Here is a 22,775-nt window from a genome sequence, read left to right as displayed (position 1 = left end):
GAAAAGTTAGAGGTGCATGCCCCGGACCGGATTCAAACCTACGCCCTCTGAATTGAAAGCCAAGATCAAATCCACTGGAATCCAAAAGTATAATTAATAGAATCGGAGATCTTAAACAATGCGAACGCGTAATTAAGCCATAAAAATCAGTCGGGTTAAAAATGGTGATTCCCCACATAACCCGTAAATAGTCACAATCTGATCCCCATCAATCAGGCGGGCAGCGGCGCGCAATCGGTTAATGTGTGCCGCGGGACCCGCAGGAGTGGGTCGGATCGACCCCGGACCCGACGTAATGATACCGTGAAATCTGCCCCATCACTTTCATGGGGGCCGTGATAGCCCAGTGGATATGACCTCTGCCTCCGATTCCGGAGGGTGTGGGTTCGAATCCGGTCCGAGGCATGCACCTCCAACTTTTCAGTTGTGTGCATTTTATATCACGTGTCTCAATCGGTGAAGGAAAACATCGTGAGGAAACCTGCATACCAGAGAATTATCTTAATTCTCTGCGTGTGTGAAGTCGGCCAATCCGCATTGGGCCAGCGTGGTGGACTATAGGCCTAACCCCTCTCATTCTGAGAGGAGACTCGAGCTCAGCAGTGAGCCGAATATGGGTTGATGACGACGACTTTCATGGGGGACGCGTGGATAAATTTGAAAATGTCAAAATAAACCTACTGGGTTATTGGTTAACTAGGTGTCTTTTTAAACCCAACGTAAAGCAAAAAAGGGGTCTTTCTTATACGTTTGACGTGTCTGTCTCTCTGTCTGTCTGTGCACCATAGCTCCTGAACGGATGAAGCAATTTCAATTTAGTTTCTTTTATATTAAAGGTGACTTATGTGCAAATGTTCTTAGACATGTTTGATGAAAATCGGTTGAGCCGTTTAAAAGTTGTGGGCGGTGAAAGTGGGGAAGAATAACCGAATGTCTGCACATATACTCGAGTGGGGTATCAAATGAAAGCGCACTGAAAGAGAATATTGATGACTTGATCGACATTGATATACGGGGGTTTTTCAAAATTTTCAATTTTAGTTTATAGAGCATAAATTACTCGTAAGTTTTAGGCCAATACACACATCAAACAAAAACAAAAAACTTGTACTTTGTGATGTGGGTAATAAGATAGCTGATGAATTTAATATAAATAAATATTTATAATCTACACTAATATTATAAAGCTGAAGAGTTTGTTTGCTTGTTTTATTGAACGCGCTAATCTCAGGAACTACTGGTCCGATTTGAAAAATTATTTTCGTGTTAGATAGCCCATTTATCTAGGAAGGCTATAGGCTATATGTTATCCCCATATTCCTACAGGAACGGGAACCACTCGGGTGAAGTCAGCCGTCAGCTATTGAATAGATATAAACCACCACCACTAATGAATAGATAGATACCAACCACTGAAAAATATTTAGGTCTGGTAATCTGCCATCAAACACCTATCGCCAAGTGACTTAGCGTTCCGGTACGATGAAGTTTACGATCAGGAGTAGGAGTATAAGGTAAAACACCTTATGACGCAATAGCTGCAGCGTAAAATAAAATAATTTGGACACGTCAAACGGTTAAAGTCTTTGACAACGCAGATAAGCGTCATATTGTATTTTATGTGTACCTATCATAATATTAATGTGATAAATAATAAATGAATAAAATATAAAAAAGAGATCACTCTCGATCCTCATGTAAGTGGCTGGAATAAATATTTTGACTTTAGACTTTGTGTCGATTTAAAAATGATCCAATCAAGATTCGGGTCACGACTCACGGCGCGCGGCGACGTATGGCAATCCATCGTCGCTTGTTAATTGGATCGGGATTAATTCAATTACGATTTTATATTAAATTTTTCACGTTTCTCTCGTCTCGTCGACTCAGGGAGATGTGTGAAATAAATTAATTGGAAATGTTGCGATGTTGTGTGAGCATTTTGTTGGTTAATTCCATTATCAATCGTCAGTTAGGTGTACTACGTACTAGAGGAGCTGTTCCAAACAAAATCATGTCGCCTGATTGGCGTATTTTATGCAGCGCTAAAACATACTATCTAATATTATAAAGAGGAAATATTTGATGTTTGTTTTCATTGAATAGGCTCTGAAACCAACTTTACCGATTTGAAAAATTCGTTCACCATTAGAAAACTACTTGGTCCCTGATGGACATAAGCTATATTTTATCCCCGTATTCCCACAGGAACGGGTACTACGCGTTTGAAACCGCGGGCGTTTGGTAATTAGAGTCTGGCAAGTTCGTTGATAACACTCCCATGATATGCGGGCGACGGGCGGAAAGCCTACGCGGGTGTGGAATCGTGCGTGCGGGGAAGTGACGTGCGTCAGTCGTGGGTTTTTCAACCATCGCACCCCGCCATATCGGGAGTGTCACGTAACGCAATACAATTACTGCGAGCATTAGCCGAGGTGCTGTAATTACTTAATTAATAGCCTAACGTAGCGGGTTCGGACCCCGCTGTGGGACGTTTTAAGGGTTGATAATGATGACCTAATCATTTTAATAACGGTATATGTTCCGGGGTGCTGTTAATCCATTTTACAATGACAAAGATCTTGACCAAGCAAGCCCTTAGACCATTATAGTATTGGGAATTTGGAGCTTCACACTATTTTACAGTATGTACAGTATAATGGATCTATGAATTACTATCGAGTCTCTTCTCAGAATAAGAGAGGTTACGCCAATATTCCACCACGCTGGCCCAATGCGGATTGGTAGACTTTAGAGAATTAAGAAAATTCTCAGATGTGCAGGTTTCCTCACGATGTTTTTCATTAACCGTTTGAGACTCGTGATATTTAATTTCTTAAAATGCATGTCGTCGAGTAAGTTTTTTTTAATTATTGTGATAATATTACAATCAGGTTTTCATGTAATAATAGTGTTACTTTGTGTATCTGCCATCCTTGACATGTAAAGCTTAGAACCTGCTCTGAGTCTACGGCTTCTCCGTTATCAGAAGTGGAATTTAGTATGCTCCGCCGATATGCACATAACTGTTAGAGGTGCATGCCCCGGACCGGATTCGAACCTACGCCTTCCGAATCGAAGGTCATATTCACTGAGCTATCACGGCTCTATCAGAAACTTCATAAACATTGGAATACTATCCAAAGGTATAATGAATTGAAGCGGATGTCTTAAACAAAGCGAATGAGTAATTACGCCATAAAAATCAGTCCGGTTAAAAATGGTGATTCCCCACATAACCCGTAAATAGTCACAATCTGAGCGCCATCAATCAAGCGGGCAGCGGCGCTCAATCGGTTAATGTGTGCCGCGGGACCCGCAGGAGTGGGTCGGATCGGCCCCAGACCCGGCGTAATGATACCGTGAAATCTGCCCCATCACTTTCATGGGGGACGCATGGATAAATTTGAAAATGTCAAAATAAACCTACTGGGTTATTGGTTAACTAGCTGTCTTTTTAAACCCAACGTAACGTAAAAAAGGGGTCTTTCTTATACGTTTGACGTGCCTGTCTCTCTGTCTGTCTGTGACACCATAGCTCCTGAACGGATGAAGCAATTTCAATTTAGTTTCTATTGTATTAAAGGTGACTTATGTGCAAATGTTCTTAGACGTGTTTGATGAAAATCGGTTGAGCCGTTTAAAAGTTGTGGGCGGTGAAAGTTTGGAAGAAAAACCGAATGTCTCCAAATATACTCGGGTCTCAAATGAAAGCGCACTGAAAGAGACTATTGGTGACTTGATCGAGAATGTACTTAATAATTTCATGATATTCGGGGGTTTTAAAATCTTTTATTCAATTTTAGTTTATAGAGCATAAACTACTCATAAGTTTTAGGACAATACACCAATCAAACAAAAACAAAAAACTTGTACTTTGTGATGTAGGTACTAAGATAGCTGATGAATCTTATATACATAATATTTATAATCTATACTAATATTATAAAGCTGAAGAGTTTGTTTGCTTGTTTTATTGAACGCGCTATTCTCAGGAACTACTGGTCCGATTTGAAAAATTATTTTCGTGTTAGATAGCCCATTAATCGGGGAAGGCTATAGGCAATATATTATCCCCGTATTCCTACGGCAACGGGAACCACTCGGGTGAAGTCAGCCGTCAGCTATTGAATAGATATAAACCACCACCACTAATGAATAGATAGATACCAACCACTGAAAAATATTTAGGTCTGGTACTCTGCCATCAAACACCTCTCGCCAAGTGACTTAGCGTTCCGGTACGATGAAGTTTACGATCAGGAGTAGGAGTATAAGGTAAAACACCTTATTACGCAATAGCTTCAACGTAAAATAAAATAATTTGGACACGTCAAACGGTAAAAGTCTTTGACAACGCAGATAAACGTCATATTGTATTTTATGTGTACCTATCATAATATTAATGTGATGTAAATGAATGAATGAAAACATAAAATATAAAAAAGAGATCACTCTCGATCATCATGTAAGTGGCTGAAATAAATATTTTGACTTTCGACTTTGTGTCAATTTAAAAATGATCCAATCAAGATTCGGGTCACGACTCACGGCGCGCGGCGACGTATGGCAATCCATCGTCGCTTGTTAATTGGATCGGGATTAATTCAATTACGATTTTATATTAAATTTTTCACGTTTCTCTCGTCTCGTCGACTCAGGGAGATGTGTGAAATAAATTAATTGGAAATGTTGCGATGTTGTGTGAGTATTTTATTGGTTAATTCCATTATCAATCGTCAGTTAGGTGTACTACGTACTAGAGGAGTTGTTCCAAACAAAATCATGTCGCCTGATTGACGTATTTTATGCAGTACTGAAACATACTATCTAATACTATAAAGAGGAAATATTTGATTGTTTGTTTTCATTGAATAAACTCTGAAACTAACTTTACCGATTTGAAAAATTTGTTCACAATTAGAAACTACTTTATCCCTGACATAAGCTATATTTTATCCCCGTATTCCCACAGGAACGGGTACTACGCGTTTGAAACCGCGGGCGTTTGGTAATTATAGTCTGGCAAGTTCGTTGATAACACTCCCATGATATGCGGGCGACGGGCGGAAAGCCTGCGCGGGTGTGGAATCGTGCGTGCGGGGAAGTAACGTGCGTCAGTCGTGGGTTTTTCATCCATCGCACCCCGCCATATCGGGCGTGTTACGAACGAAGTTGCCAAGATATATACTTTTTGTTTTTTTGTAATCAAAACGGTATAAGCGCCATGAATTATAATGAATGGCGCTTATATATAACAATATGTTACGCACTTACGCGTTTCGTTTAATACTGATAGATAGATATACTTTATTTGCACACGAAAAACAAAATATTAAGAAGAGATCAGCATACAAAAAGCGGCCTTATCGCTAAGTAGCGATTTCTTCCAGGCAACCTCCGGTTTAGGAAAACTTAAGGACATCAGCAGGTGGCGTAAAATAAAATAACTATAGTATTAGTAATACACATATAAATAATTTACATCCTAATACATAAACAATATTACACAAATAACATAGTAAGCTAGCAAGCAACTATGAAGTGAGGTGATATCGCCGCAGTTGTCAGCAATGTAACAGTGGTGATAAATGCTGTCATATCTAGTACTGTATAACTCAATGTCATCAACATCAATGTTTTATACATCGGCGTTGTTTGCATTAGCGGTGTGTTGTTGTTTTCATCTGGTTAAGTGTATCCGGGGGTTTGTTGGTCTTTTTAGAGCATGATGCGCTTCGCTATTAGCTTGAACTTTATGAATATCTTGAATAGAAGTACGAGTATAAGTTACTTTGCGGAAGTTTGTTATGAATACTGTATTTATTTTGCTACTTTCTAGCGGAAAACAAAGTTATTGTGTTTTTTTTTATTCTCTACAAGTTAGCCCTTGACTACAATCTCACCTGATGGTAAGTGACGATGCAATCTAAGATGGAAGCGGGCTAACTTGTTAGGAGAAGGACGCTTGGCGGTACGTCTTTGCTGGTAGGGTTTGTAACTAACCACTGTCGAAACCCCCCACCAGCTAGACCTGGACCAATTATGAAAACCTCAATCGACCCAGTCGGAGATCGAACCCAGGACCTACGTCTTGTAAATCCACCGCGCATACCACTGCGCCACGGAGGCCGGCAAAATTTATGGTACTTTCTTGCGAAAAACAAAGTTATTAAGTAATTGGCCATCAAGAAAATGTTTACTTTACAATGAAGATGCTTGGTTTCGGAATGAAACGTACCTACTGATAGAGATTTTGTCGAATCGTGTTCCCTTTCTCCGTTGGTTCTGAAATCTGGTCTTGGAGTCGACGCCACATCATTGTGTGGTCTCAATTTTTTAAGGAGAATGGTTGATTTTTTGATTCCCCGCCCGGGTAATTTAGGATTTTATGATTTTTAAATTGTCTTAAATTTAGTCTGGTGGTAGGTGGCTCGTTACCACCTAACGAGAATGATGTATCTTACCAAATTATCAATTAATCAATTTATCTTACCGGTATGATGCCTCGTAAAAATTGTCAGAGGTATCTTCAGAATTACCCTGTACTTAGAAATAAGCCTTCTTTCAATGATTTGATCTCTTAACATCAAGTTAGATCGCAGTCAAAGACTAACTTGTCATTGAGTAATGGTTAGTTCGGTCGGACTCATCACCGAAGGGTGGTGGTTCGATCCCCGCCCTGTTGGTCTATTGTCGTACCCACTCCTAGCACAGTCTTTCCCGACTAGTTGAAGGGAAGTGGGAATATTGGTCATATTTAAAAGATATGGCAAATATTTAAAAAAAAAATGAGTAAAAAAAATTGATGTTGATTATGCTAAGTTCTAAAAGCTAATTTCAGTGTAAATTGGTAGTATCCTATCCATTGACCTATAACTGTTGTAAACAATATTATCATGTACACGAATTATCGCAATGAAGGTAATCAGCAAAAACAGGCCAACTACATTGAAACAAATTAACGTCAAAATTCGGCCACGGCTCTATGCTTCTAAGCGAAGCGTTGAGCGACCAAATAAATATTAACAATGATAATATTAAATTCTATTTACTTAAAACACTCTTAATTCATCATCATCATCATCATCATCCATCATCATCATCACTATTATCACCCCATATTCAGCTCACTGCTGAGTTCGAGTCTCCTCTCAGAATGAGAGGGGTTAGGCCAATAGTTCACCACGCTGGATGCGTGGACCACCCAATGCGAATTGGCAAACTTCACATACGCAGAGAATTAAGAAAATTCTCTGGCATGCTGTCTTGGTCTTTCTATCACCGTTTGAGACACGTGATATTTAATTTCTTAAAATTAATGAAGGCGTATATTACTTTATTAGTACTAATGTAAGTACCCTGTAATGTAATGTAAATGCTGTTTCCTGTAAAGACTTCCAAATGGCACGGTACTGAGCCGCCTTCATCCAGCTTCTGCACCAGCCTTCTGTCAGTTTGTGTCCAGACCCAGACAAAATGTATTTTTTGTTTTTTTTCACAGTAGTCACCTGTTTAGTGGAAAGTAAATAAAAACAATGGTGAAAATAATTTTATTAAGGGCGAACTAAGTGCCTGACTACTGGGAAAAAGATTTGCCGTGATATTCCGTTGAAAATATAAAAAACGCTTTTTATTCTCAGCCAATTAGGGATCTAGATCCTTGAAAACTGAGAGCAGACATACTTTCAAACTAAGGTTAAGCTATCAAAGACTCAGTATAAAACGTTGTTTGTGCGTGTTTGTCGCTCATAGCAAGAGGCCGTGGCCCCACCTGCCCGGGTGTGGACATCAGTTATTTATGAAGTGTTAGGATTAGTCGTAGTTTTAACTGATTAAAAGTTATAATTTGTTTACTTGTTAATTATGTTAGCATTAGCTAGCCTACCGCGCTCGGAGGCGTGGGGATTAGTTATTTATTAACCGATTTATTATTCTAAAAAGGAGGAGGTTCTATTATAGACTCTATGTACTTACCTACCAGCTGACCCGTTTTAAAAACGGTTTTTTTTTATTTATTAAAATGCGAATACAATACCAATACCATACCGGGTTTGACTGAAATTTTGAGCTTCAATAACTCTACGATAGAGGGTCCAGGTCCTGTGAGACTCAGACCTCTGCTAAGAGGACCGTTCGGGAATGGTGTTGTGGCCTGAGAACTTGCGAGCAGTGAAGAGATATAGACAAGATTTCATCCAATAGAGTTGGAGTAATCCCAGTCCTGGAGTAATTTCGTACCAACGCAATGAAAATGATATTTCCAGTTTTTCCGGTATTTCCAGTTGCATCGCCATTGGTTTATTTTGTCTATTTCTTATCACGAGATTATCTCATTGCTTGCATGTTAGCGCTACTGGTGACGTCAAAAGTCTGGGTCCTATTGCGATGTATATGACAACCGTTATTTACCAACACAATCTTACAGTGAAAGCTCGACTAAGCTTGCCTCTACGTTTTCCGAAGCAATCTGCATAATTAAAAGTCAGGTATTGGTTGCGTAATAAAAAGCTACAACCCACAAGTTAAAATCTATTTACACGATCCGATATCGTATCTGTTAATTTTTTGAATGTGTTTTATCTGGGAACCAAATATATTTTAATAGGTTATCTTTATAATGAACAACTTAATTGAAACAGATTAAAATGATTTGTCTATATTTATAATTTCCATTTAAAGAGAAAATGCGATGTTAGAGTTCAGATATTTTTCATCACCTTCTAAAATATAATTGAAGAGATAAACACGACAATAAACCAAATAACTTTATATTGATTGTTGTATTGTTGTTGCTCAAGAAAACTTGGACACGTGGCTATAGTTCCAGTACGTATGTACATCATTATTAGCCTATTGTAACAGAGCCAGTCCGCCTTCCTTACAAAAGAAGGTACGAGTAAGTATATGGAGGTTAGACCCACCACGCTGCTGCAGTGCGTATTGGCGCAATATTGGCGATTATGTTTTTACTAGCTGACGCCGCGCGGTTTCACCTGAGCGGTTCCCCTTCCCCTAGGAATACGGGGATAATTTAAAGCCTATAGCCTTCCTCGATAAATGGGCTATCTAACACTGAAAACATTTTCAAATTGGACCATTAATTCCTGAGATTAGCGCGTTCAACCAAACAAACTCTTCAGCTTAATAGTATTAGTATAGATTACATAATGAAGGCGTCATAAATTAAGTCGTATTCACTGGCCTTAATATGAAGATTTCTATGGACACGACCGATCTGATCGTGGTGTGTAAAGAGCGTCTAACGTACACTAGAAATTGTAATTACATTAGAATTAATGTAGCACGCTTTTGTTCCAGTATTCCGGTGCAAGTTACGGTCCGTAATAGAGCTAATGGTCGCCGCAGACGAAGTTAACTACTGGACCGATGAATATATAATGCATTGTATTGAAATAGTTGCAGCTAATTTCAGAAACTATTGTACTGATTTGTGTATGGTTTTAATCAATGAAAGTACGGTTTATGGAATAGTGTATGGAAACACTATGTCTATATGTTTTTGAAGGAATAACATAAAATTGAAAATTTTGAGAAACCCTCGATTGTCCTAAAATTACACCTTCCTCCCCGAATGTCATGAAATTATTAATTACACTCTCGATCAAGTCGTCAATATTCTCTATCAGTGCGCTTTCATTTGAGACCCCACTCGAGTATATTTGCAGACATTCGGTTGTCCCCCCCCCCACAACTTTTAAACGGCTCAACCGATTTTCATCAAACATATCTAAGAACACTCGCCCGTAAGTCATTTGATATAAAAAAAACTAAATTGAAATCGCTTCATCCGTTCGGATGCTATGGTGCCACAGACAGACTGACAGACAGACGTCAAACTTATAACACCCCTATTTTTGCGTTGGGGGTTAAAAAAGAAAGAAGAAACGAGTAGAGATAAAGAAGGAGTGATGGAGAGGTTACCTCACTGTGTGTATGGTACGAGGTCTGTACCACTGGTGTACAGGTGGTGTGCAGTTCATAGATGTACTATACCTAACTTATTACAGACATTTGTTGGAGAAGGGATTTCACATTTGTATAATTTGTACATATACCTAATGCCTACCCTAGTTTATAACCTTGTGTAAGCCACTGATCTGTAAGATGTGTATAGGAATTTGTTCCTTCTCGTATGACTACCAATACTTATTTTGACTAGCATCTTTAGTATGTTCTTTGACTTTGAAAAACTATCTATATATTATTAAGGCGAAAGTTTCTGGTTTTGTGTGTATGTGTGAATGTTTGTTACCCCTTCAAGCTGTAACTCCTGATCCACAAATTAATATGTATCTAGTAGGATTTAAAATGTACTTTTTTCCTTTAAAACATTTTTCTGCATTTTCCCACGCAATAAGAAAACACATCGTGTTGAAAAATAACATAATATGATTTGAACATAAATTCTAATTACTTCCCATTACACACGCGCGCCACATATTAATGTACTACATTGGAATTTATGTGTTCTACCTTTGTTCATTCTGTGAAAATGTCAGAATTCTGCAAATATAATTAACCAGCTTTCGACCGCAGATTTTCTCCCAATTAATAAATAACTAATCAAATTGTTACCAAACGACTGCCTAATAAAAATTACTTTTCCATCCCTCAGTAACAGATTTTTTTTCTGTACCTTAGAACTTTGAAGTACAAATATATGCAAAGTGTTATGATCGATTGTAAAGGAGTCGTCGTCAAATGGCCCACTATTGGGCCAAGCCTAGGCTTAAGCCTCGCTGGCTGCTCCAACCTCGTGGGTCGATGGATATAGGATATTTTAGCCTAATATGATGCACTATGAAATGTCAGATCAGCTTCACTTGCTCTCCGATGCGTGAGGGTGTAACAAGGCCAACTTGCGACCTCTTTACTGAGAATTTCTCGGAAGAAAAAGGCTCGATATTTCAAAGCATGCTCCAGGGCTCGAACCCAGGACCATGTGATCTGAAGCCGCACAAGCCAACCATTGGACTACCGTCTCCGACTCTTAGGTAAAGGATAAAAGTTGTCAAACATCAAAGTTTTTCAACATCATCGAACAAAAACGTGAATAGTCAATTCAGCTTAATAATTCTCCAAACATAAGTCATTCTCGTGTAGCAGTGAATGAGTTTAATTGGAAATAGCTGCACAGTGGGTTCTAATAAGAATAATTGGTGAATCGTTGCACCAATCAGTTCTGATTCATTTAAGTCGAGTGCGCGGCTATGGGGCGATCGACGAGCGAAAACGACGAGATTAAAGTGGACACGCCTGAATTTATCATTGACTAGCAGTCGCCCAGCAGTGTTACCCGCGTTATTCCCGTTGCCGTCGGTATACGGGAATCAAAAATATCCTATGGCATACACAATTAACGTAGCTTTCTATTCGTTAAAGAATTTTATAAATCTGTTTAGTAGATCCATAGATAATCCTCCTACAACTTGACAGAGTCTTACAGTATATAATTGTTTCGGAATTCATATTTCTAGTCATTAAGGCTACTTAATAGATTAATTTGATGATAATGCCAACGGCCAAGTCAATAATTGCCATAAATTTCGACAGGCATCAATGATGGACAGTTATTGTTGTTGTTTGTTCTTGTCTCGTTATTTAACTTATTCACAAATCTGAAGGTAAGTTTGATGCAAAAATCGGTATCAATTTTTTAATGCGAGTTTTACGTTTAACAGGAAAATTTCATTCAAATTTTCATTTTAAAAATAAAATAAAAATAAAATATTTGTTTTAGAGAATTAGTTTGCAATACGTTTTAAATTAAGCCCAACCTTACTGAAGCGGTGAAACACACCACGATGGTGAGTCTAAGCTTCATATCCCCTATACTGTAAGGAGCCGTTATATAGACCGTAGTATCGTCTATTCGGCTTTTGCGATATTATTATGATGAAAATATGGTGAAAATTGTAAAGCGTATCCTCATTATGACAACGCCACACCCCAACCGCGAGGGTCAATCAAAGCGTAACCTCAAATGATGAGTCCCATCGTGCTCGGCCGTTGCCATGAATAAAAATACTTTGTTGTTACACTGAACGGAAATCTTCAGTATTCGTAAGAGACGTAGAAAGAATGATGAATTATCAAAAAATTAATTATATGTAAGCACAAAGAACGTGAGCGTCTGGCATACCCTACTGGCAAAGACGTAACGCCAAGCAAATTTTGCACTCCAGTACGATTCCCACGTCGGTACCATCAGAAGTATGGGTGAAATAAACTTGCACCACTTCCAAGAAAGCCCTCTTCTATGATATAGTCTGGCAAGTTCGTTGATCCCATGTTAATCGGGTGACGGGGGGAAAGACTGTGCGGGTGTGAAATCGTACATGCGGGGAAGTGAGGTGCGGAATATCGGGAGTGTTACGAACGATGTTGCCAAGCTATAGACTGCGTTGTCACTTAATATCGGGTGAGATAGCAGTCAAGGGCTAGATTGTCTTTGAATAAAAAAAATTAAGGAAGTATAAGGATACATAACATAAATATTTAATCAGCAACAGGCTGTATATAAACTGTATTTTCGCTATAAATAGTACGAAAGCTCTCATTTGTTCAACCATTTGCTCCGGCGAATGGCAATATTTACACACGTCGACGCGCTCCCAATCTAACACAAACATACCGATAACAAGCGCGGAGAAAACGGAGAGAGAGAACACGGAGAAACGGTCACGCAATAAAGCGATGCGAGCGCTGGAAAAATACACCGGGTTTTCTCCAGCAGATAGGGATGTAGCGATAAAAGCGCATTTCGGTTCGTTCGTTTGTACCAAGTGCTACATGTTGCATCTACGCGTACACAATATCGAATTGAGAAGGAAAATTTAGTTGTTGGAAAAAAGAATTTCTTATTTTACAACCAAGGAAAGATATATAAAGCCATTTTGATTTTATTTGAACTTCTGCTAAATTGCTTTTGCTTTCTTCTACACATAAAACAGCTGTAAATTTTAAAAGAGCTACTGCTGAGTTTATTTTGTTGTGTTTTGTTTAGAATCTGCTTTCCAAACCGGTGGCAGTGTCACTACTAACAGTTTTAGCAGACTGACAGACTACGACTACTTTGAATTTATGAAAATTTACATATTTTGTAAGCGATATTGCTATGAAAACTGGTACTCGTAACAACTAAAAATCACTTTCATTCCGTGAATGGGGATGATGACTAGGTTTGAATATTGATTTTTATGATACATTCGGGTAAATAAGGTCAATGTTAACTAATTTATATATAAAAAGCAAAGATTGACTGGATATTTGCAAAATAAATGAGATTTTAAAATTTCAAAATCTATTAAAAATCTTTTGTCGTAATTAGATGAAAATTCATACAGTTTTATCTTCCTTACATTAAATGTGACATTTTTTATTATATGAACTATAAGCATAAACGCACAAATAACAAAGATATTAGTAATTTAGTTTGAACGCGCATACAAATCTAACGATTATTACATTGCCTATGACGTCATTATTTCGAGCCATTTTGTATGGGGCGTTTTTCAGGGATCTGCGGCAGCGCCGCAAATCTGACTCTTTAAATCTCTGTAGCTCCGAAAGTAATGATCGCAGATACCCTGTTCCTTTTACAAAATTGCTTTACTATTAGTATACTCTTAATTTATATACAATTTAAAAAACTGTCATCATCACTATTACTGCGTTGTGCTCCAAGAACAAATTTATGTACAAGGTTTCCAGTAGAGTTACAAAGTAGCCGAGCATGCTTCATCAAAGTAATGCGAGATTTTGTTTTAGAGAATTCCTCGCGACATTTATCGATAACTATAGTACTAAACAAAGTTGCACTAGTCACACCATTTATAATTCCAAAACGGCTGTAAAGATTTCGATGAAATTTGACGTAGAGAAAGATAATATTCGGGAATAGCGCAAATACAGGCTATCATCATTATTAACGACCCATATTCAGCTCACTGTTGAGCACGAGTCTCCTCTCAGAATGAGAGGGGTTAGGCTTTAGTCCACCACGCTGGCCAAATGCGGATTGGCAGACTTCATACACGTAGAGAATTAAGAAAATTCTCTGGTATGCAGGCTTCCTCACGATGTTTTTCCTTCACCATTTGAACCACGTGATATTTATTTTCCTAAAATGCACATAACTGTAAAGTTGGAGGTGCATGCCCCGGATCGGAATCAAACCCACTCTCTCCAAATTAAAGGCAGAGGCCGTGGGCTATCACGTATCTTATAAGGCTATTTGTATCCCGATATTCTCACGGAAAGTATCTACGCTGATATAACCACGGGGCTTACAAATAAAGAATACAAGACGGCGAATTCTCCATCACCTGTATGATTAAGATGTAATCTAAATTAATTTTCAGGTAAACCTTGTGGAACGCTCCGTCCCCGTTACGCATATTATAATTCGCATTAAACGCGCCTCGAAATAATCTACAGAGCAAAGTAATCCTGTCTAAGCCGTAACAATCTCATTACCACTCGTTACGGGGGAATATCTGTCTGTTATTAACTCTACATACTGCTGTAGTCTGAGAGACCATCATAACTTTTCATAGCGTTTATTAAAATCAACATAAGTTAAGTATCCAATGAATCATCATCATCATCATCATCATATCAGCCGATGGACGTCCACTACAGGACATAGGCCTTTTGTAGGGACTTCCAAACATCACGATACTGAGCCACCTGCATCCAGCGAATCCCTGCGACTCGCTTGATGTCGTCAGTCCACCTGGTGGGGGGTCGGCCAACACTGCGCTTACTAGTGCGGGGTCGCCATTCCAGCACTTTGGGACCCTAACGTCCATCGATTCTTCGAGAGATGTGCCCATTGCCACTTCAGCTTCGCAACTCGTTGAGCTATGTCGGTGACTTTGGTTCTTCTGCGGATCTCCTCATTTCTGATTCGATCACGCAGAGATACTCCTAACATAGCTCGTTCCACCGCCCGCTGTGTGACTTATATCCAATGAATACAGTGGAAGATATTAAGAGTTTCACAACGTTTTACTAAGTATTAATAAAAATATAAACCTTTCGGTAAACACACTAAAAACCGTACTAAAATACTCCCGTGTGGATGTCCGCGCTTTGTCCGCCCTTAGACCTCTTTAATCCGGCCGTCTCGCAAAATCCGTTCTTAACAGTCGTCTATCACACTAATATTATGAATCCGAAAGTTTGTTTGTAAGTGTGTAAATATGTTTGTTCCTCTTTTACGCTGCGGCTACTGAAGCGATTTGGCTGAAATTTGAAATGGAAATAGATTTTACTCTGGATTAACACATAGGCTAATTTTTATCCCGGAAAAATCCATGGTTCCCGCGGGATTTGTGAAAAACTGAATTCCACGCGGACGAAGTCGCGGGCGTCCGCTAGTTAACTATATATTCTGTGATGAGCTTTTATATATTTAAATATTATTGTATATTATTGTATGAATGTGTTTACATAAAGAACTTCAGTAAAGTAGCTCCTGCTTCACTGTAACGTTCCATTGCTAACTTAAAGAAGGAATGTTATTTTTAAATTTAAACTTTAACATTTACAACCATACACCTCTGCAACGTCGTGAATGTACGTTTAGAGATTAAATCTGTCTCACGTCGAGTATGTTTACTCGCAATCCTCAGTGATCTGTTTATCGTTGGACAAGTTTTATTCAAGTTTTGTGCTGTGAATGTATTTTAAAAATACGCTTTGACTGACAATTTTCTCGGAAACAGCATAAGTATCAAACAAATCGCTCACAATACATACGAATCTCTCTGTCTGTTACGTTTTCACGCCTAAACCGCTAAACCGATTATGTTGAACTTTGTAATTGAAGTAATTGGGCCATTTGAAGAAAGAATGTAAATTCCAAATTAGCAATAGGAAAGCTGATAGGTGATAATATAATGGTTGAAAGTTTGTATTTGTGTTTTACTAAGCAAAGTCAAAGTCAAAAGTCAAAATTCATTTATTTCAAATAGGCTTAGTTTACAAGCTCTTTCGAAACGTCAGGTAATAATATTAAACTTACTGATAATGGTGATAATAATTATTCGAAAACTTAAAATTAAAGTTACGAGGGTAAGCGGACAAAGTTACGGTGTACTATTTGTTAACTTGTATTGTTGTGTTGTGTTTGTGTCTTATGCTTACTATCATCATTATCAACACATATTCGGCTCACTGCTGAGCTCCTCTCCTCTTAGAATGAGAGGGGTTAGGCCAATAGTCCACCACGCTGGCCCAATGCGGATTGGCAGACTTCACACACGCAGAGAATTAAGGAAATTCTCTGGTGTGCAGGTTGCCTCACGATGTTTTCCTTCACCGTTTGAAAATCGTAATATTTAATTTCTTAAAATGCACACAATTGAAAAGTTGGAGGTGCATGCCCCGGACCGGATTTGAATCCACACCTTCCGGAATCGGAGGCAGAGGTCATATCCACTGGGCTATCACGGCTTCTACTCATACTTACTATACCTAATAATAATTCAAATTCAAACAAATATTCGACTCATTGAAGAAATTTTATTGTTGACTTGACTTATTGTGTCAGTTCACAGTGAAATGTAACGTTGATCTCCTAGACTATAGTGTAGCTTATACTATATGTAGGGCATTAAATAGGGATAGGGTGTATCCCGTATAAAATCCCGATATTGCGCGTGGAATTACGGCATTAGGTTGCGTGTCGAAAGATGTACGCGCTTCTTAGCGGAGTAAGTGAGAGGCTGACTGGGAGTAAGCATTACAGTGACTATACTGCTATTTTTTATAGTAATAGTAGATGCTATATTATCAGCTCACTTTAACGGTCCAGGGCCAAGTATTTTTTTCATAATCTCACCTGATGGTCAGTGAGAGTCCATACCCCTTTCGATTTCTACACTACATCGTACCGGAATCGTCTTTGTCGGTAGGGTGGTAACTTGCCACGGCTGAAGCCTCCCACCAGCCAGACCTGGACCAATTAAAAAAACTCAATCGGCCCAGCCGGAGATCGAACCTGCATCATGTAAATGTACCGCGTATACCACTGCGCCACGGAGGCCGTCAAAATCGGTTAAAAAGGCCTCTCGGAGGCCTCTCGACGCTGCACCAATGCAGATAAGTAAGCCTATGGTGATAATGTTTTGGCTATTTAAGAATCACTATCAGATGTTAATGTTAACGGCTGATAACTGGACGTGCTCTTCGGGGCACGGGGGAAGGCAAAACATTCTAGAAGATTGACAATTATTTGAAGGCTAACTGAACCAATCCAGTCCTACGCTTGTCAAACTGAACTAGACTGTAAATCCACGGTTAAGGGGTTGACTTCAAATCCGAGAGTATGGTTCAATCCCCGTTCGAATATTTTTACACTCTGTCCTAACTCTTAAAACAGACTTTTCGAGAGGACAAAATCATTATCGTCATCATCATATTAGCAGATGGATTTCCACTGCAGGACATGATATTTTTTTTTTAAAGTAAACTTAGAGGTGTTAAGCTAAAATTACTGGTAGCTTCAACCTATAGCAATCTTACTTAACAGCAGAAAGTATTATTTTTAGACTAAAGCTAAAAGCTTCCCAAATTGTGCCACACCACACAAATACGGGCGATTTCTAACCGAACGCACTCGGCTTTCTATTGCTTTGTGTAAGCATTTCTGTCGCGTTACAGATAGCAATTATCATAAACCAACTCCTTAAACGTCTTTTTACTTCCTACCCTCCCCTTTATGTGGCCCATCTCTTGTACTATGTCAGGGCTGAGAAACATTCGGCAACACGATCTTTAGTAATCTGATTTAAATTTATTATTATTAAGTCATTTGCGTAAGCATCAGAAGGATATGTATATTATGATTTTAAGTAATATAAGTACTTTAAAACCCTCGAAACCTTTAATCATCAATTATTACTCGTAACATTACGTTTACTTAACGTTTTTAACTTTAAAAACGCTTGTAAAGTAAGCCTATTCTTGAAATAAATGAATTTTGACTTGGACTTTGACAAGAAGAAAAAGCAGATCTCGTTTAGGATCACTCTGTTGTCTCTCTGTCTGTTTTTCTCGGCAATGCGTGGAGGTATATATGTATACCTACTCCCACCACACCATAATATACCTATTTATTTATTGTTCTACAAAATACATATTAAAATTTAGCGTAATCACAATGCTGGTTATTTTAATTAATTGAGTTAGTTAGGTTCATACAGTTGCAAATCGCTTGTGGAAAAGTCGAACTTTCAAGTAAAAGTGAAAAAAGATACGATCGTTTATGCCGCAAAAAAAACGTAAGAATCCCGTTTTTCATATAATACGTAGGTAAACATAATATATAAAACATTTTGCTTTCCAGATCATTGTTGTCTTTCAAAGACGTGTGGAATAATGAACTCTTTTAAAAATGTTTTTGTTACAATACATTTACTAAACAAATTAACGCCTCCTGTTTCAGTTTTAACATTTGAATAAAACGTATACGAAGGAAGGTATACAATATATATAAAAAATTCGTTAATTCTAGCGTATTCAACATTTCTTTACAATGAATAATATATTCCGTGTAGCGGGGCCCGCATTTTATGGCCTCGGCGAGTGGGAATTATCTCGCTGCGATGTAAAATGTAAAAAATTATGCAACATTTGCGCGTTATTTCCCCTGGAAATTGTCCGATTTAATTAAAGCAGGAATTGTTCCTGTGGACGCCGCTCCGGCTCCCGAAAATCCCTACACGGTGAGATGTCCAAAATCCAAAAAAAAAGAAAACTAAAGAGAACAAAGTCATGGAAGAAAGTTTTTTTCAAGATTTTTTCTATTATTGCTAGCCGATGGACGTTGTACTACATTTAATGGTTAAAGCGGAAATTCAAAATTATTAATATTGATGATTTCACTTTTATGTTTTCCTTCAGCTTTTACCGTATTTTTCATTGTTTTTGTACCAGCCATTTTTTTGTTAGTGAGAGCCGAAACAGAAACGATAAGAAAGGAAAATATTAACATAACGCTTGCGGAGGTGGTTAACGAAGTAGCAGCTCATGATAAAACTAGCTGACGCCGCGCGGTTTTACTCGCGTGGTTCCCGTTTCCGTAGGAATACGGGGATAATATATAGCCTATAGCCTTTCTCGATAAATGCGCTATCTAACACTGAAAGAATTTTTCAAATCGGACCAGTAGTTCCTGAGATTAGCACGTTCAAACATACAAACAAACAAACTCTTCAGCTTTATAATATTAGTATAGATGATGAAATAAAAATTATCTAAAAGGTTCGTATTCCCTGATTAGGAGATATCCACGTTGAAAGTCGTTTAAAATATTTTAATACATAGCGTGAGAAAAAGCAGATGTTCCCCGAAACGCGGAAATCCAGGAAAACGAATAAAGTAAAGAAAACTGTGAATTGATTGAGACGTATTCCCTTTTCAAACAAAAAAGTTGTAATTTATTGCGAAACAAACTTTTTACCATAGGCAGTAAAATAACCCCATAAGTCAGTAGGACGTTCGAATAGGGATGTTCAGTAAGAATATCGATGTTGGGTTTTAAAACCAATGATTCAAACTTTCGTCTTACCTAATAAACTCGTATGAATGTACATACAATGCTTAATGAATTTCTATTTATTTTAAAGGGAAAGTAATGCTACTTTGAGACATTAAATAGACTAAGAAATTAACAAGAAACATTTTAATTTTAATTTATCGGACATCCGCGACTTCTTTTGCATGAAATTCAGTTTTTTACAAATTCTTAATATATGTATAATTGTATATGAATGAAATTGTACAAGAAATTTTAATTTCATTAAAACTATGATTTTATTTGATTTTGGCATTGAAGTAGAAAATAAACACTGGTATATCAAAAACTTATTTGATTAAAAAGACGCCACATATTCGTGTGTAAGTGATACATTACATATAATGCTGTCTGTTTTTGATTTCGTGATCTCGTTAATTCACTAACACTTAATCATTTATCGATTTGTGAACATCGATATGAGCGTTAACATGTTCGTCCATCCATCCCTAGTTCAAACACATCCGATTTTTTTACGAGCACGTTACTTGATATGTTTAACAGTGTACCGTTTCATCTGTTAGTGCCTTACATTTGTATTAACATTTACAACTCACAAAGTAAACTGTGCGCGGTACGATTCCCCCCTGGCTCTTAATGTGGCCATTAAAACTACCGTGTTATTACACGTCTTCTATTTTCAGCTGGAGTTTTATTGCCGTTATAACGCTACCAAAAACACGTTCGCTTAAGTGTCTTAGCGTTTTTTTATGGGTCCTATGCTCGTGTTATTACATATTATATCATTGGAGATAATAGGAGTGGTTTTCGGGGAAACAACTGTTACAATAGCCAGTCTATCTGCAAATAAAAGAGAAAATTATAAGTTAATTGAATGATTCCAATGTTGTTACACAATTAATGAATTCCTTAATGACAAAGATGCTTCAAATGGATTCTGCTTTCCAACTTCACATAAGAAATACAAGAAATTGTAACGAATTTAACATGTAAACTGTATATACAATATATATTATTATTATTTTATTATAAACCTATTTAAAATGAATTTAGAATGTTTGGATTTTTTGTTCTGAAAGATTACATTATTATTAATTGTATTTGTTGACAAAACTAAATAACTAAATAATTTTATCTTTATTTACCGTTTTACAAAAAAATATCTAAACGCGGACTAAATCAACGATCAACTAAAACACTTTTCAAAGTTGACAGTGATTAATGCTCTTCAAAAATTTCAAATATTTAAGCATTAATGTTGTTAACATTAAGCATTGTGATTGTTAACCCTAACTATTGATTTGTTAAAGGTGATTTGCTATCAAGATCTGTTTCATTAAGTTCAGAAACTAAGATCTTTTTTCCGATAAAATAACATTGAACCGAGTAAATTAATCCACGTTTATTTATTAAAATAGGATGCGTGATGACGTTTGAGCTTAAAATATCATGACCGTAGTTATTGTATAATACAAAATTAATGTATTTTACGTCGAGTTATTGAAGCAATAAATAATTAAGCTTTTCATAACTTATTAATGAAATACCGTACACAATTGTAATGAATTTATTTTCTTTGTTACAGATTCAAGGGAGAAACAAAATGGCCGGGGTCGCGCTTCGATTCAGTATAGTTGCTTTAAGCATGAGGCTTCTGTTGGTGACCGCAGACTTCACAGCCAACTGTCCAGTGGATTGCAAATGCGTATGGGCCAGCGGAAATAAACAAGCGGATTGCTCCCACTCCGAATTCCACGATATACCGAAAACTTTAAGCACAGACATACAAAACTTAGACCTAACAGGCAACGGCCTTTACGAAATCACGAGGCGCGCTTTCGAAGACGTCCAATTAATCAATCTGAAGAAACTGATACTCAGAGAATGCAAATTGATAACGATACACAAAAACGGACTGAGCGGCCTCGCGATTATGATCGAACTCGATTTGTCGAAAAACGACCTTAAAATGTTACACCCCGAAACGTTTAAGGAAACAGCCAAAATAAGGTGGATTTTGCTCAACGATAATCAAATCGAGAAGCTAGAGGACGGCTTATTTAACAATTTGCCCTTCCTACAAAAAGTCGAGTTGAGCAACAACCACATAGTACAACTCGGGGTGAAAACCTTTATGAATGTGCCAAAGTTAAATATATTAAGACTCGACGGTAACAAGTTGGAGCACCTCAAGATAGACACACTGAGCGCTTTGACATCTTTATCTAATTTGGACGTTCATGACAATCCTTGGAGATGTGACTGCTTTTTGCAGCCTTTTAGGAATTGGGTGATCAGCAAAAATCTCTACACATCGCCGATATCCTGCAGTGAACCGGCCAAAGTTCACGGTAAACTGTGGAAAGAGTTGGACTCCAGTGACTTTGCTTGCAGGCCGAGCATCGTTTACCCTTCCACTAGAACCACGTTGCGGTCATCTGACCCAAATGTCACTTTATCCTGCCAAGTTAACGGAAATCCTTTACCAGAAGTGAATTGGGTGTTGAATGCCCAAATAATAGATGGAACTCACAAATATCAAGGCGATATTAAATATTATGTAACCCAGAGTAATTCGGAGAACAGTAAATGGATTAATTTGACCATCGTAGATGCGGATAGTGACGATAACGGTGAATACCTTTGTGTAGCTAAGAACGCTGGTGGAGTCGAAGAAAGAAGTCTAACATTAGCTATCGCTCATACCCCGCCTGGAATTGATGTGCCGCCTGGGATGGACAATAACATGCTACCAGTTTTAATAGGAGTATCATGTGCAGCTGCTATATTACTCATAATCTTAGTCATCCTTTGCTATTACTGCTGTAGAAGACGTGGATCGGAGAAAAAGAAAGCAGATAATTCAAACGGAGAGGCATTGATCGAAGGGTCGGTTATACCGGAGATGGAGAAGAGTTTGATAACGGCAGTGAATCCAGTGACGAAACCACCGCGCAGATACGACGCTCCCCCTTCCATCATGAGTGGAGCAACGGAAATGTCAGAGCTCAATAAAACGTTGCTCGATAATGATTCAGTTTTTGGTAAGTTCACTAAATTATTTTTATATGCAAATCTGACAAAGTTAAAAATACCTCAAGTATTTCGAAATCTTTAGTAGAATTCACCTACTTTTAATCAAATTCTTATACAACATCTTATTTAAAGCATTTTTTGATAGTAATCGTTTATGAAACATGCTAAT

The 22,775-nt window shown here is 37.8% G+C and overlaps 1 protein-coding gene across 2 annotated transcripts in view; it reads left to right on the top strand.

Moving 5' to 3' along the window:
• The window catches only part of LOC112055120 (uncharacterized), a 266,259-nt gene that overhangs the window by 236,056 nt on the left and 7,428 nt on the right, over positions 1-22,775 (top strand). For both annotated transcript variants that reach the window (XM_052888599.1, XM_052888600.1), the window contains one exon: positions 21,156-22,614. In XM_052888599.1, coding sequence (XP_052744559.1) covers positions 21,174-22,614 — 1,441 coding nt within the window. In that variant the 5' untranslated portion in view covers positions 21,156-21,173. The remainder of the gene's footprint in view (positions 1-21,155; positions 22,615-22,775) is intronic.

Source organism: Bicyclus anynana, chromosome 23, assembly GCF_947172395.1.
Source record: "Bicyclus anynana chromosome 23, ilBicAnyn1.1, whole genome shotgun sequence".
NCBI lineage: Eukaryota > Metazoa > Arthropoda > Insecta > Lepidoptera > Nymphalidae > Bicyclus > Bicyclus anynana.
The sequence above is the reverse complement of the archived record's forward strand: the minus strand, read 5'-3'. Positions and strand labels throughout refer to the sequence as shown.